The sequence below is a fragment of the Alosa alosa genome, chromosome 16 (assembly GCF_017589495.1).
Source record: "Alosa alosa isolate M-15738 ecotype Scorff River chromosome 16, AALO_Geno_1.1, whole genome shotgun sequence".
NCBI lineage: Eukaryota > Metazoa > Chordata > Actinopteri > Clupeiformes > Clupeidae > Alosa > Alosa alosa.
The window spans coordinates 24,526,811-24,544,310 of NC_063204.1; the positions used below are offsets into that span (position 1 = coordinate 24,526,811).

At 44.4% G+C, this 17,500-nt stretch overlaps 1 protein-coding gene across 1 annotated transcript in view; it reads left to right on the plus strand.

Moving 5' to 3' along the window:
- lancl2 (LanC lantibiotic synthetase component C-like 2 (bacterial)) overlaps positions 1 to 17,500 on the plus strand; it is a gene marked incomplete in the record, with an annotated part of 35,250 nt that overhangs the window by 8,401 nt on the left and 9,349 nt on the right. Inside the window, 4 exon segments of the mRNA XM_048267073.1 lie at positions 7 to 77; positions 2,299 to 2,446; positions 13,453 to 13,599; positions 17,229 to 17,411. Coding sequence (XP_048123030.1) covers positions 7 to 77; positions 2,299 to 2,446; positions 13,453 to 13,599; positions 17,229 to 17,411 — 549 coding nt within the window.

Consider the following 17,500-nt stretch of genomic DNA (forward strand, 5'->3'; position numbering starts at 1 on the left):
GCTGGTCCTCTGGCCGTGGGCGCAGTCACACACCACCGCCTCAAGAACCAGGCAGAGACACAGGATTGTATCAGCAAGTATGTACACACACACACACACACACACACACACACACACACACACACATACACACACACACACACACACACACATACACTCACACACCACCACCTCAAGAAACAGGCATACAGGAGTGTATGTACACACAAACGCACACACATGACCAATCCACAGGCTTGGCTTTGCCACATACTGTATATACAGTCACCCTGAATGCCAGACCATTTGAAAGGAAACGCACACGCACAGACAGATATCAGCTCAAACCTCAGGCCAAGCACACACACACACACACACACAGACACACACACACACACACACACACAAACACTTTATCCTGGTGTGTGTGTGTGTGTGTGGGTGTGTGTCTGTCTGTCCACAGGGAGCGGTTGCCAAATTCAAATGGCGCTGTATCCAGCCGACTTACAAATCAATCTTGCTGTGGACATCCACCGTTCCTTCTGCCTACTCCATAATCCCCCCCCCCCTGTTACCATGGAATGATATTAGAGTCAATTATAAAAAGGCATTGGTAGGCTAAAAGGATTTAGAGATTTAGTGAGTTTGTGCTAATATTGATTTTGTCCCCAAGAGATTAGTGCTCTACACGCGGCCCACGGTTCATTCACCAACACAGGCGAGAGGAATGAATGTGTGTGTGTGTGTCTGTGTAAATGTCTGGCTGACTGTTTGTGTTTGTGTGAAAAAATGTGTGTGTGTATATGTGTGCAAGTGCATGCATTTGTCTGTGTGTGTGCATGTGTGTGTGCAATTATGTGCGATATTGGAGTGTGATGGTGTTTCTGTACGCACACACATATACTGGCCCACCCCAGATCAGTCAACGTATGGGAAACACTGGCATGGGCTAGTGTTCTGCAGGTCTTTAGCTAGGGTGATGATGAGGGGGAAATGTTGAGTTTGACATTTGGGAAAGACTCTTTTTGTGACGCCTCCAGTCTGAAGGGTCCTGAGGGAGCGGAGCGTCTCGGCCCTGTTTTATGGGTTTAAAGCTGATGTCACTGGGCTCCAAGACTGCAGTTTTCACCAGGGACTCAGAGACCGAAGAAGCACTCAGAGTGATACAAAATCATAGCCTGGCGGGCCATCCTATATCATTGAAATGTATAGTCTGGAATTGAACCATTTACCTCGCTTAATCCAAGGGGCGGGCAGAGAATTGTCTTTCAAACTGCCTAGGCATGCAATAGGCCAGCGCTATGACCATATCCGTATCCGGTCGGCAAAACAGCAAATACATCCTTCTTCGAAAGTAATGACTTAAGTGCATTGTGTTGCTCAACTTTCAAAGAAAAGCACAAGTCCAACTCCTCCAAAGTTGACGCCAACGCCGATTCAAACAACCGCTCTTCGTTAGCCATAGCCACCTTCCTTGTTGTTCACCGTCCACAGGACTGTCGTTATCCTGTTAAGCCCGCCTTAAGACTCTCTAACAAAATAGAGCGCTGTGATTGGATGAAGTCCACGGTGTCAGCCAATAGAAATCCCTATGGTTTGATACTAGACGTACAGGCTGAGCAAATGAATTTGCCGCCGCTAGCGGGCGTCTAGATGTCTAGGCTAACAAAATCACCCATTGTTTTAACAAGTCATGCCATGTTATGTTAGCATTTTTAATGATTTTGATGCCATTTCACGGCTTCAACTGAAAATAATGGTCTTCACTCAAATAGAGGCATTATAATATAATAAAATAAAGTGTCTAGTGTTGCATAGCTACATATTATTTTCTGACTTAAGTTACTCAAATTAAATTACTTAATTTAGAATTTCCGCTGCAGTAAATTAACAATAATAAGAGATATAAGAGATATGAATCAGAAACTCAAAACTCCTTAATGGCTGTGGTCATTATCCATTTTCAGTAGTTGTTATTAACAATAAATCATCCCTCTGAACGTTGCGATGGCCCATTTACTTCAATGGGACTTTCTATAGCATTCTGAGGAGACGTAATAAACTAAATCTCTTGTTATTTGCTCTACATTGCCCCTCACCCAACCACCCACACACACACTTACACACTCACACACACACACACTCACACATCCGTCTGTATGTTGGTCTCAGTTCATTTCAGTGCTATAATAAGCCTTTTACATGACCAAATAGGTCAAACTGGTGATGTGTCTTTTTCTTGCCTCTCTTTCTTTCTCTTTCTCTATCAATTTCCCTTTCTTCCTTTCTCCCTCACTTATTCCTCCCTCTCCCTCTCAGACTTCTTCAGCTCCAGAGGTCTGTGTTGTCTCCAGATTCGGACGTGCCTGACGAGCTCTTGTATGGTCGGGCCGGCTACCTCTTCGCCCTGCTCTACGTCAACAAGGAGATTGGCCCTGATACCGTCGACGAGGCCACCATCACCAAGGTGAGTGCCGTTGCCCACAGTGGGTCAAAAAGCACACATGACACGTGAGGCACATTTTGAATGAATGAAAGCGGCTGCCTTGTCTCAATAAACAGCGGGTGAAAATCTCGACTCTTTCAACTACATGGCATGTAATAGTGAGCCATTAAATACCTCCCAGATTTCAGTGCTTATCAGTCCCAAAATTGTAGCCTGGCGAGCCAGACCCACATTAAAATGTAGGGTCTGGGCACTCACCGTTCAGTGCTCAGTCCGAGGGGCGGGATAATCAGTTGTCTTTCAAATTCCCTCTGCATGCAATAGGGCCTTAATAGGATATTTGTTTTAAGTAGCAGGAATTCAAGCCAAACCGTTACAACTCTGCCATCAATCATTATGTTAAGCCCACCAAACGACTCTATACATGATTTCAATGTCCTGATTAAGTTTCGATTTCTGGAGCTCACAAGCCAACGGAGAGTTGCTAGACTAGCCCTGGCAGCAAATATAATTTGCTGCCGCTAGGGGCGCGTCTAGATTTCTAGGCTACCAAAATTGAGCAATATAATCAAACTGTCCAAAAGTAAATTAAATCCCAAACCAAACGGAAAATTTTCTGCTTTTGATAGCGGTATGCGCTCCAAACGAAACGCATGTCTCAAAATAAAACACACATAGAAATAAAGGCCTATAAATAGCCTACGTCTGCCCCAAATAAAGCCCTGTGCTTTGCGCAGCCTAAGTAAATAAAAAACCCTGGTCACCCCGGAGGCTTTGTTAAATAGCCTAATTAATTGTTATAGGTTAATCTCTCACCCTCTTTCTCGACTCCGTGCCTTGGATAGTTTTGAGTTACATTTTGACAAAACCTGTCAGATCTAAGCATTATTATGTTTTTGGTTAAGTTATTGTTTAACATGATTCTTTTTAATAACTTATTATTTTGGAACAAACGAGGGTCTCTGTTTAATCTGAACGCCGGCTCGCATTCCGCTGCTTTAGAGCACTGCAGCGCATAATATCTTCAAGTTTAGCCTAACCGAACATCCAGTTTAACTGCCAAAAGTTATTCTTCTTGTGATAAATATCGAGGAAAAACAGGCTGTATTTTTGTATTTTCATTGCGTTTTTAAATTTATAAAAAGTTAAATAAATAATGAAATTTAATATAGGCCTAGAAATATTAATGATTAATCGATAGTCGATCGTTAATTGTCCCGACGATCGACTAAGAAAATTTAATTGAATTATCGAGGCAAGACAAATATTTTGTTTCAGCGGTGTGTGTGTGTGTGTGTGTTTCAGCGGTGTGTGTGAAACCCAGCTACTCAGATGTACTATTAGACCAGCACTGACAGCAAGTGGCGTCTGTCTATATTTGATACAGCTCATCGCTTTGTGTGCTTTTGCTATCTTCTCTATTATAGATAGAGCAGTGAGTAGGCAGTTAGGCAGAGGAGCACCAACACACACACACACACACACACACACACACACACAAACAAAATGGATTTATTTTAAATTAATTGTGAAAGTGGTGGTGGGTGAAATACAAGTGACTCTGGGCCTGATGTACAGAGAAAGCGCTAATACCGAGTTTTTCTATGCACAGAAAGCGAACGCTGTGCGAGGAATTTAATAAGCTGTCACTTCATTACGTAAACAGCGCTCATCACCGTCCGTCCCCGCCCCCTCTACAACGCTAATTGCGTGCCCACAGCTGAACCACAAGCACAGTTGAATAGAGTTAACCAATTGCGACATTAAAAATAATCAAACTTTAGCGATCATACATGAAATGATCTGAGTTGTATGTGCGTGCGCATGCACTCACATGCCTCCTGATGGCTTTAGTGGACACAAGTTCACAGTTTATGTAATGTCATCACTGCCCTCATCATTTGGGTGTTCTCTCAACCACTGCATAATTCCTGTGTGTGTGTGTGTGTGTGTGTGTGTGTGTGTGTGTGTGTGTGTGTGTGTGTGTGTGTGTGTGTGTGTGTGTGTGTGCTTACATGATTGTCAGAGGCGATTGCTCTAAGACTAGTACAGGGGAAGCTCAGCCTTCTTTCAAAATATCATGGACATTTGCATCAAATACTACTGTATTACATTAGCCTACTATTCCAACTAGAACATGCTAAAAACGTGTTCAACTTCATGGTTAGTTCGTTCAGCAATAAGGTTTTGCCGGTCATCTATCGTGACTTCCCGCCCCCAATACATTGCTGTGACGACATGATCCATCGAAAACCCCATAGATGCTCGGCTTCGCTGGACTTTCAATGGCACTACAGAGTGGGTGGATCTCAGTGCAGAAAAGTTACATGTTTGTTGGACAAACGACCCAAAATCGTCATTTCCAGGGAAGCTTTGAGGATTCGTCATTGTGGCTGGTCTTTTTGATTGACAGCATATTTCAAGTTCAGGGATGCTTTGCCGTGTTGGCAGGTGAAGTCCAGAGGCAAACTGCAGCTGAAATTCTCATACTGTATATTTGTGAACAATACAGACGGATTCTATTTGAACAATCAAAGAACAATATAGCACCTTAATAATATTAATTTAATAATTGACCATTTTTATCAGTGTCTATTCCAAAGAGCAGCAACTGCCACTGATGGTTGTTTATTTTTGTGATTGTATGTATGGTTGTCTATAGTGTTTTGTGTGTTTATATGCTTGCATGAGAGTGATTGTATTCAGGTTGTGTGTCTGTGTGTGTGTGTGTGTGTGTGCGCGCGCGCGACTGCATGCATGCTGAGAGAAATCTGTGTGTGTGTGTGTGTGTGTGTGTGTGTGTGTGTGTATTTGCTTGTGTGTAGGAGGGGGATGGGCAGTGATACAGCACTAGTGGTATTATAATGCCTATCTGTTGTTTAGTAATCTCCTCTGTAAACACAGGGTTGTGGCCTTGTGTGCGTGTGTGTGTGTGTGTGTGTGTGTGTGTGTGTGTGTGTGTGTGTGTGTGTGTGTGTGGGGGGGTCTTATTTTTCATCAAACATCAGACAAATTGAAACATAGAAAACATTCCTACTACTGTGTGTGTGTGACTATAAATGTTGTACATGGAATGTACAATGGCAGTAGTGTACATGTGACTATAAATGGTGTACATGGAATGTACAATGGCAGTAGTGTTTAGGTCCCCGTAGTGCACACTTCTTGCCATAACACACACATATGCATATGAGAGAGAGAGAGAGGGCTCCTTCTGTCCAGTTGTTGCGCTGCAGGGCTCTCAGTCTCCCCTCCTGTTCCTCCGTCTTGCTGCTATTTATAACCCTGGGTCCACCAAACACACTGTACAACCTAATGAGAGGGAGTCAAAGAGAAAGGAGGCGATAATGATGGAGAGAGAGAGGGGGGGGTTTAAGAAAGAGAGAATGGGAGGAAGGTAGAGAGACAGAAAGAGAGGGGGAGATGGTGCTCTCTAGCCTGAGTGGTCATTTAATCTGAATCAATATCTGAGGTAATAAACACATTCTCTTGTGTCCAGTCACGTTGTCATTAGGCTCCCAAAGGAAAAACGTGCACACACGTACGTACACACACACATAAATGCAGGTAGACACACACACACAGACACATAAATGCAGGCAGGCAGACACACACACACACAGTTTGTCACAGGCATAGCCCTCTGGGTACGCCACCCACACACTCTGGCATAACACACCCACACAGTGACTGACTGTTGTTGTGTGCTGAAGGAAACTAGGACTGCGGACTGTGTCAGAATGTCGCACAAGAGATGGGAAGATTTTTGTTCACATTAGAGTTCAGAATTACATGGGAAGTGCGATTCATGCCAAGATTCATGATGGTGATGTAGAAGATTCTCACAATGAGCGTTTAGATCCACACCTTTTTTTTCCTACATTCTTCCCCTCTCTGTCTCCATTGTTCCCCCTTTTCCCACAATCTCTCTTTTTTCTTCTCTGTAGTCATGACTATTAGTGACATGACAGTTAGTGTCCATGATTGATTCTACATCTCTCTTTTTTTGTGTGTGTGTGTGTGTGTGTGTGTGTGTGTGTACAGCTAGCCAGCGACAGCCTCCTCCCTCAGCAAAATGCGTGCTGGAAATGGCTGAACTAGAATTCCAAGCAACTGAGCATTTTCATTATTTGATAACCCCCGGGACACACAAACACTCCAGTCGCTTTAGTTGACCGATGGAACGATTAACTGCACTGTAAATGCCCCCCCCGTAAACCCCCTCCAATCTTCAATGTGTTGCGTTTATGTTTTTCCAACAAGTGTTAATGAATGATTAACAGGAGGTTGTGTCCCCTGTGTAGCAAAAAGTACACTTCAAGAAGTAATGTAGGCTACTAAGAAAGACTTGTTGGCGTGCGGTGTTTAGCGCCAGCTCCAGCCAGTCCATTCTCCTGCGTCAGCAGACCTCTCCACCTCCCGCCACTCCCTTCCCCTCTCTCTGGAGTCTGAGCTCACCAACACCCACATGAAGAATAACCCTCAGCTTCACACACCTCACCCAGGACCTCTTCATCACTGCTGGGAAGATGTCTGTGTGTGTGTGTGTGTGTGTGTGTGTCTCTCTCTCTCTCTCTCTCTCTCTCTCTCTCTCTCTCTCTCTCTGTGTTTGTGCTTGTGAGTGTGTGTGTGTGTGTGTGTGCGAGAGAGGGAGAGCTTTTAGTGCAAACCTGTAGCAACCACTCTCTCTGTTTCTCATCCCCTCTGCCTCTTCATCGCTGTCCCTCTCTTCAGTACTATGGGGCCTATCATATATGGATTTTTTACATTTGTAATACATTTTGATACATTTTTGAGATCAAATAAAAGTCTATCTAGTATAGAATCAAAGCGATCTGTTAACTATGTGGAGAATCAGATGTTTATCAATCAGAGCTTGTGAGTGTAGTACAGAGTGATGTAGCACAGTGGGGAAGTTGGGTAAGACACCAGAGGTGCGTTCAAATTTGCAAACATAGGCAAACGTTTGCAAACAGTTTTCCGTTAGCCTTGTGTTTTCGGCGAACGTTTGCAAACAATAGCAAACAGTCTGAGGAGGTAGTTCTCCACGAACATACAGTGGAACTGGACGTGAGTTTGACGAAGGCAACAATGCAATTACCGTTACAATGGAATGTTAACATCAAATCGTTCAAATGTAACTGTTCAAAGAAAACATTGTTCACCACGAACATTCGCCACTGTTTGCCGAATTTGAACGCACCTCAGATCTGGCGTATGCTGCTCCATGTAGTTCTCCCATCCCATATACCTGTGTTCATAACTTGACACAAAAAATACAGTTTTTGAAAACAGAGAGGGGGAGAGACTCTGCAGCCAGTTTCCCTGACTGTGCAGAGAGTAGTGTTCAGGGGTCGAAGGTCGTTTCCCAGAGTTGCTGATCTGCGTTTGCCAGCACCATAGTGATGATGCTGCAGCCACCGTTTTACCCTCAGAATCACTGCCTGACCGACCCGACCGGCTGGCAGAACAGGCGTCCTAAGACCACAGGGAGTTTTATCTCCAAACCCAACCAGCCAGTACACAGCACTTGGCCTCCAGCGGCATTATGCCTCCTGGAGGCCTCCCTTGCTTTTTATTTCATTTAGTCATAGATTTAGATTATTTTATGTTCTTTCCTTATTGTGTGAAAGGTTTGTATCAGCAGAGTGTGTGATTAGTTTTAATGACTTTTCTGAGGGAGGTACTTTTGGGCTGTGCGTTTTTAGAAAGAGTGTCTTCGCTCTCATTTCTCTTGTTCTACAGGCAAAGAATTATTAAAAACCAAGACATTTGGTGTGTGTGTGTGTGTGTGTGTGTGTGTGTGTGCGCACGCTCGCTCATCTGCATGTGTGTGTGTGTCTGTGTGTGTGTGTGTGTGTTTGTGATATTTTTTATGTCTTTGGTCTGTCTCTTCTCTACCCCTGTGGCTCTATGCTTCTGCCTATCTAATTGGTATTCATGACCAGAGGCATGAATCCAGTGTTTCTCCAATAGAACCGCCCTCTCTGTTCTTCTCTACACCCTCAGAGTTTATCTGTGTTCCCCCTCATGAAACTGTTCTTCTTCTTCAGTCTTTTAGAACCGGTTCTGTTTAGCCACTGTCATCATATACTCTTCAGCTATTACCTCTTTATCACCACACATTTGGTTACTAAGACCCAAGTCTATCTTTTCTTCTGGTAAAATATTCTACAATATGTGGGAGAACATGATTAGATATGCTACATTGCTACGTTGTTCAGTGTGTTCTAGGATGTTTTACCAGGAGGAAAGGGGAGAAGGTATGGTGAAGGGAGAAGGGATTTCTGTAAAACACCTTGAGACAGAGTTGTTAATAGCACTGTGTAGATAATCATTGAATTGAACTTCTCATCTGCCTTTGTGACAAGCAAGTGAGCTGCTGCTTGAAGGTGTGTGTGTGTGTGTGTGTGTGTGTGTGTGTGTGTGTGTAGTGTGTGCGTGCGTGCGCACTCATGCACCTGTCCAGTGCTTCTGTAGGTCTGCTATCATGAAGGATTGGAGATGTTGCATTTTGTCATTGTAGCTGGAGAGACTATTGTGTACTCCTGGCTGAGTAGTGTGATTATAGAAGTACTGTAAGCTGTAATAATATGTTTCAAAGAGCATGACTCGTATGGCCATAAGAATGTCAGTTATGGTAGTTGAAAGCTCAGATAACGTCCATGAGGAGATGAGCCATTTAGTTAGATGTGAATAAGCTCTTAAGCACTCGAGTTTGGTCACAACAACCATCCAACATGAAATGCTCGCTGGAGTAGCAGAGGCAATGAACACCAATGTAATATGACTCTGACACATACACACACACTTGAGAATGATGAGAGAGAGAGAGTGAGAGAGAGAGAGAGAGAGAGGTTGTGGATGACTGCAATAGAGAATGAGTCTGCATATCCCCACTCTGCACCAATGTCCCCATTCACCAGCTGCCATACATACATACACACACACACACACACAATCACATATGCATGCAAGCCCTCAACCAACACAACTGGTACAAATATTCTAATACATTTGCACTGGAATGCCTAGCCTGGCCCTAGACCTTTGCTGCAGCACACACACTCTCCAACATACACACTACCTGCACACACAACTACACACAGCAAATCCATATCCATACCCTGAGGCACTTTTCGATGAGCAGTCAGGTGATTTTCCTAGAGTGGCCTAAAACTGCAGCAATTCTATGCGCCTGTCTGACTGTGAACAGTCTTTTTATTTCCCCTCTTCCTCTCTCTCTCTCTCTCTCTCTCTCAATTCAATTCAATTCAATTGAGCTTTATTGGCATGACAAAAAATACAATTTGTATTGCCAAAGCATACATGTGCGTAGTAGTGTGTAAAGACATAAAAACAAAACATCATGCATCATACATTACTGCAACGGCAGTGTGTGTGTGTATTTGAGTTTTTGTGTGCTTCACTGATGAAGTGACTCCCTTTGTTTATGGCAAGCATCTATATATCTTGCTGCGACTCTTGCACTCTTTTGTTCCTCGCCTAATAGTATTCTTAGACTTAGATCCTTAAAGTTGTGAAGGTCTGGATGCATTTCTCTGAATTTAGGAAAGAATTGATCTCGTTATGTCTTTCCATTGGCAGCATTCAGCCAAGAAGTGAAGCTCTGTTTCTATGGCACCTTGGTTGCAATTGGTGCACAGCCTGTCTTCTCTGGGCAGCCAGGTTTGCCTGTGTCTGCCCTTCTCAATAGCCAGACTGTGATTGCTTAGCCTGTACCTGGTCAAGGTTTTTCTCTGTCTGGTATCAGTGACTGTGGATAGGTAGTCTGCCACAGTGTACTCTCTGTTTAGGGCCAAATAATATTGAAGTTTATTTTGTCTTTTTTGTTGTTTCAGTCCAATATGATAAGTAATTTTGTTTTCTGCATTTATAATTTGGTTAGGGGCGAATTGTTTGAGAAAGGGTGGCAAGGTCCTGAGGCTGACAATTAGTTGTGTTAGTTGTACTATTAGTATGTGTGTGAGTCTCAGGACTAGCTGGATGAGGGGACTTGTTTTACACTCATCTCTTGGCTTTTAGGGCTTTATAACAATAGGAGTTGGGGTCGCTTGTTTTGAGATGTTCAAGAATTTGATAGCTCTTTTTTTCAATTTTAATTAGTAAAGGGTATTGGCCTAATTCAGCCCTGCATGCATTGTTAGGTGTGTTCCTCTGTACCTTGAGGATGCTTTTTACAGAACTCTGTATGCAGGGTTTTTCGATTGGGTGTTTGTCCCATTTTTCAAATCTGTTGTACATAAGAGGACCCCACACTTCACTGCCGTTATAATGAAATTGGTTCGATAACTGTTTGAAATATTTTGAGCCAGATCCTAATGGGTATGTCAAATTGAATAGTTTTTGATGGCATAGAAAGCCCTTCTTGCTTTCTCTTTCAAATCATTCACGCCAAGTTGAAATTACCAGTTGAGCTGATTTTAGCCCAAGGTAGGTGTAACTTTTACTTGTTCATTGCATATGTACCAAGGGTTAATTTCTTTCTCTGATGTCTGGATTTTTTTCTGGAAGGTTAGTATTTTTTTTTTTGTGGGTTAATAGTCAGGGGCCCAGGTCTGACAGAACAATGCAGGGACATTTAGGTTCTGCTGTAGACCCTCTTCTGTTGGCTTACAGCAGAACCAAGTCGCCCCATAAAAAGAAGAAATTTGATTTTGTCGCGTTTAATAGGAGGCCAGGAGCTGTTGACTGCTCGAGTCTTTTGCCAATTCATTAATATATATATTGAAGAGGCCGGTGATAGAGGACAGCCCTGTCTCACACCCGCTCTTTGAGTGAAGAATTCTGTTTGTTTGTTTCCAATTTTAATTGCACATTTGTTGTTTAAATACATTGTTTTTATTATGTTGTATGCTTTTCCCCTACACCAGATTCAATAAGTTTACAAAATAGGCCATCATGCCAAATAGAATCAAAAGGCCTTCTGAAATCTACCAAAAGCAAGCAAATATTTTTTGTTTTTTTTGGTTTACATATTTATCTCTCTCTCTCTCTCTCTATACATGTCTCTCTCTCTCTCTCTCTCTCTCTCTCTCTCTCTCTCTATACATGTCTCTCTCTCTCTCTCTCTCTCTCTCTCTCTCTCTCTCTCTCTCTATACATGTCTCTCTCTCTCTCTCTCTCTGTGTTTCTCTCTTTTTTTAGTCACTCTCTCTTTCTCTCCATTGCTCTTTTTCTTTCTGCCCTCGCTTCTCTCCTGCCAGTAGCATCCATCTCTGATATTCAGCCTTTTGCCTGACATTAACCTGCTCATCATGGATGGCAGATTCTGCTCTATTCAGTCTGAATCACGGTCTGAGTGTCATAATGGACATGACCAGTGAGTAGATGAGGAGACCAGTATATACTGTATGCTTGATACTGTTGTGGCTTAATGAATTGCATTCATGTGCTTTATTATTAGTTAGGCCTATACTGTAGATATAGTTAAGGTATCCAGCAGATGATTTTATCCATAGGGACTTAAAGGGATACCAGGAAAGCCTGATGCTTTTCCTCTACAAAGCTCCCCCCTACCGTCTGTACGTGTCGATATGTGTGCGAGCCCTCGCTCGGTCTGAAGCTCTTTTCCTTTTCTTTGCATCTTCCGTCAAGGGTTTTCGCCGGCTCTGCCATTATACACACGTTTGCAACAATCGCTAGCGTTTCGTTAGCTTGCCTCTGTGCTGGGGATGCAGGATGTAAACTGATCCTGCTTCTCGCGATGTCTGAGACTTTGTGAGACTGAAGGTCGGCGGGTAGGATACACCGAACTTGCAAGTGGGATATTCTTCCTACAGGCATAGGGGCGGGCGAGAGAGCCTTTATTCGCCCTGTAATGAGTCATTTAACCATATACCGACTTACGAAGATGATTAATTAACACAAAAACGTTGCCTGGTGTCCCTTTAAAATAACATGTGAAACAATAAAAAAATAAAAAAATAAGAAAATGAGGTATGAGAATGAAATTAAGGATAGAACACAGCTATCGTTTTAAGTAAAAGTTTAGCTGAAAGGGACAGCACTTGGTGGATCATTCCCCCACTAGGGTCCCTCCAACGCAGAGTGATGACGTGCAAAGTGTGATCTCCTGCTGCTGAGAAAAGGCAAAGACAACAGGCATTCATTCATCTGCTGAGCAGAGGGGTCGAGGTGGGGGAATTGAGCTTAAAAGATATCCAATGCCGTTTCAGGGTTGTCTGCTTAGGAGACTCTGCTCCGGGGCACCCCCTGCAGTTGTGGAGTGTTTGTATTTTACACAGCTGTCCTAAATCCCACTCATGGCTAGCCCCCTCACCCCCTGGACACAGTACACGTGGATCAGTTTGCAAACAGGCACAGGTCATTTCTGAAGAGCCATTCATCAGCAATTCATGATTCTCCAGGTCGGGGAAGAGCAAGTTGCAAGAATGGCTCTTCCGATATTCTAGAGAACCAGCAACACCTTGAGACAGAAGCTGCATGCTCAAAGCCAATAAAGTTGTTCATCAGTCATTACAAGTTTTGTACAGTTTTTGTTCTGTAGTTGGGGTCGAAGAAGATGCACCAAGCTGAATGGTAATGTTTTGTGGCATAGCCTGGCTGGCTGGCTGGGGAATAACAAGCGCTCCGTTGTGGAAACATTGAGCTGATGGGGACAGCATGTAGGCTGGGTGAACTCCGGCTGATCTGACAGCGGTTTCTTTCCCCCCCCGCAGCTCAGGCTGGAAACCTGTTCTTCTCTTTCTCCTGCTTCCGTTACACTTTTGCGGGGGCCAATCACAAACTGGCTTATCCACCTGGTGCGCTATTGGCAGGTTTAAAATGATGACGATAGTGTTTTGTGTGTGTGTGTGATTATGTAGCCTATGTATTGTGATCAAGGTCTCTTCTGTTATTGGATCTTTTTAGGATGCCTAGTCTTCCCAAGGCAACTGAGAGCATATTACTGTAGCTACTTCACATGAACACGACACACAACTACAATAATTCACTAAAACTGACTACCAGGTCACTGACCGATCTGTGGTTGTCTTTATCAGGTGGTGACGGCCATCTTGGAGTCGGGGAAGAACCTATCCAAAGAGGAGAAGAAGACGGAGCGCTGCCCGCTGTTGTACGAGTGGCATAAGAAGCAGTACGTTGGCGCCGCACACGGGCTGGCCGGCATCTACTTCACACTCATGCAGGTGAGTTTGCAATGCACACACACACACACACACACACACACACACACACACACACACACACAAACATTGAGTGTACCCTCATCAAGATTCAACACACACACACACACCTGAGGTGCTACCACTGAGCCAAGAGTTGGGGTCTTTTGCAGGTCAGCAGGGGAAGAGTCTGCTGGGCTTAATTTGGCAGGAGGTGTGTGTGCAGTGGCTGTTTGCTCTCCGTTCTCTCTGTATGCATAAGGTGAGGACTGCTCAGGGTCACTGCCGCACTGCACCGGGACTAATTAGGATGGCAATCAGTGCTCATGTAATGGTAGCTAGTAGAGACATGCTCTCTCATGCAGTCTCAGTAGAGACCACCTTTAGGGGGTTTAGTGTCTCTCACACTCCCTATCGCAGTCATTCGCAACCACCCCCCTCTCTATCTATCACACACACACACACACACACACACACACACACACACACACACACACACACACACACACACACACACACACACACACGGAGAACATGTCCAGAGATCTGCTACTGATAGACATGAGATTTAGTTCCGCTCACCTTTTGCGACAGTTTGTGTATCACAGCGCAAAGCAAAAGGGCTAACACACTTATACACACACACACTCACACACTCACATTGACAACCTCCATCTCCCATATTAAACTTTAAGCTTGATTTAATTCAGAATTCCATTGTGGAGAAAGTCGCTGCTTTCATTGACATAAGTGCTCTTCACTTGAATGAACCCAAATTAATGCTAACAAGAAAAGTGCATTTTAATATGCAATTTCATCAGTGTAAGGTAGCCTACTGGTTAAATGAATGGCGCCCCATACAGTGAATACTAATTCATAACCCTTGCCATTGTTCCTTTTATAAATTGCCTCTATGTCTCGGCCCTATTAAAGTGACTCAATCAGAGACCCTTGGAAGGAGTTATTCCCCCATGAGGAAGAGCTTTGCTCCTCTGTCAGAGGCTGCTGTGTCACTAGTGGATTAGGGAGTCATGATGGCAAGTGGGGTCAAGTGGGGTCACGATGGCAAACTGACTGTATATGAAACCCCGCTCTTCACAGCGGATCACCTGAAGTGGGAGGCACAGAGGTGATGAGAAGATGGCTCAGGTGTGTGTGTGGTGTGTGTGTGTGTGTGTGTGTGTGTGGCAAAAAAGTTATGACAAGGGAGCTCAGGTGTGTGTGCTCAAGTGCATGTTCACATCTGTGCAATCAGGCAGGAAGATCGAGACATACAGTCCTAGAGGCCGTGCTGATCACTTATGCAAAGGATTATACACTTACGTATGTAGATTAGATACACACACACACACACACACACACACACACACACACACACACACACACACACACACACACACACAAACCTGAATAGTAAATTAGTTGGCTGCTAAGTTTGCTCTTTTATCAGATATTGTAAATCAGCTAATCCAGTCCAGTCCCCAGAAATAAACATCTCTCACACACACACACACACACACGTATTCTTCGTCTCAAACTAGAAGCTCAATAGCTGTGAGTCACTCCGATTGATTAGTGCTCTTTTAAGCAGATGAATAATGTATGAGCAACTTTTAGAGTATTGAAGCTGTAAACAAAATCTGACTGGGCCTCTGGGGTCTTTTCTTTGCTTGGCGTTGCTTTGCTGAGGCGTGCTGAGCTTGGCCTGACAGACCCCCCCACCCCCTCGGCCATTAGCCCTGAGATAAGCTTAAAGCCGCTCGCTCCATTACTTAACATTTCCACCAGACCCCTCGTCTGGCTCCAGAGGAAATTAATAAATAAAAGTGGAATCGGCCGGTCTGTCTCGCTGCTGGTATTTAATCAAAAGTAATGATTTGCTGGGTTTCGTCTGCGCTGCAGAAAAGGGCTCAGGTGGCAGGAAGAGTTAAGTAGGCCCAGAAAGAGCACCCTGAGTGACCTTTAAAGGTAACGCTAGCCATCTCCGTGGGTCCAACCAGCGGCCGGTAAATAGGTCTCATCTGTGGGCTAACTCTGCTCCGGAGGAAATAATTGCACTATTAAGCGTCTGCGTAGGATGATAACCGTTCTGTGTTGGTGTGTGAGAAACATGACACTTGCTTCTCCCTCTTTGACCACGTTTACACTTGCTCTTATCCCCATCCATCTCTCTCTGTTCCCTCTTTTTCTCCATCTCTGGGGACTACTTCTCCCTTTTGCCTTTTAATTGTTATACACCATCACTCTTTTATCTCTCTATTTACCATCTTTCTTCACTCACTCATTCATTCACTTTCTCACTCCTCCTGTTTCCTCTGCTCTCCATCATGTGGTCTGGGGGATTTCCAGTGATTTGGGGTTTTTTCTACAGTCTGCATCTCAGGCTTACAGGTGTGTGTGTGTGTGTGTGTGTGTGTGTGTGTGTGTGTGTGTGTGTGTGTGTGTGTGTGTGTGTGTGTGTGTGTGTGTGTGTGTATCAGCTGTGCTAGTGTGTGCCTCTGTTCCCAGAGAGACATTCTGCTCCAGTCATCCAGCTCTCTGTGTGTGTGTGTGTGTGAGAGAGAGAGAGACGCTCATTTAGAATTCATGAATTTCCCTGAGTCCCTGCCTTTTCTCTGTGTCCCTGATAAACCACTGTGCCAGGATTAAAACGGCATGCTGGGAAATAACTGCTGCAGAAGTTTCAGTGAATGAAAAGACTCCTGGATGGGATGTTTTTTTGTTGCTGGTCTTCTCCTGCTTTTCTCTGAAATGTGGTTTATTTTGCATTGGACTGGCTTTCGCAGGATTGTTCTTTAATATCACACACACACACACACACACCACTGGACACAGTCTGCAGAAGAGTTGTGTGTTTCTATATTTAATTGAGGACTGTTCCCTAATCGCCAGTATTACAGAGGTGGGGGTGGTGAGTGTGTAGGATAGTAGTTTTGTGTTCTTTTGTTTTATTATTCAGCCTTAAAACCCCTTATTAGCAGTTACCTGATTACTCCCTGTGGAGTGAGTGTGTGTGTGTGTGTGGTCTTGGTGGGAGAGCAGGGGGAATAATTGAGCTGTTGCCTCCGCAAGGTGTGGTGTGGTGGGGTGGAAGTGGTGTTGCCATGGCAACTGGCCTGTCGTCACAGTGACGCAGATGGACACGCTCCACTGCTTGTGCTCTGTGGCTGCCGCGCGCTAACGCATCACGATACCGCCACTGCAGCAACACGACAGCGTGCTTCTCACTGAAAAACTGGTGTGAGTGTCTGTGCGACTGTGTGTGTGTTGCTGTGTATATGTGAACGTGTATAAGTGTGTGTGTGTGTGTGTGTGTGTGTGTGTGTGTGTGTGTGTGTGTGAGTGTGAGTGTGAGGTGACTCCAGGTAAAGGAACTTTAGGAGCAAAAGCACCACAGCAACCCAGTCTCAGCCCTGAGTTCTATCAGAGGTGTGTGTTAATGCAGCAGTTCACACTAATAGAGCATGAGCGAGCATGCCTCCCAGTTCCAAAGCCTAATGTAGACACATTCACACAAACACACTCCCGCTGGTGGTCAAATTCAGAACATAATAACTCTCTGTACACTTACTCAGCTCTTCATGTTTGTTAACTTCCTGTTCTCACTCTCTTTCTCTTTCTCTCTCTTCTTCTCTCTCTCTCTCTGTCACTAGCCCATTGCTAAAGTGAATCCCGATATCCTGAATGAACTGGTGCGGCCCAGCATTGACTATGTCCGGCACAAAAAGTTCCGCTCCGGCAACTACCCCTCGTCCCTTAGCAACGAGACGGACAGGCTTGTCCACTGGTGCCACGGGGCCCCGGGCGTCATTCACATGCTCCTCATGGCACACAAGGTGAGAAGCACATTTACCTTTACACACACACACATACACACACACACACACACACACACACACACACACACACACACACACACACACAC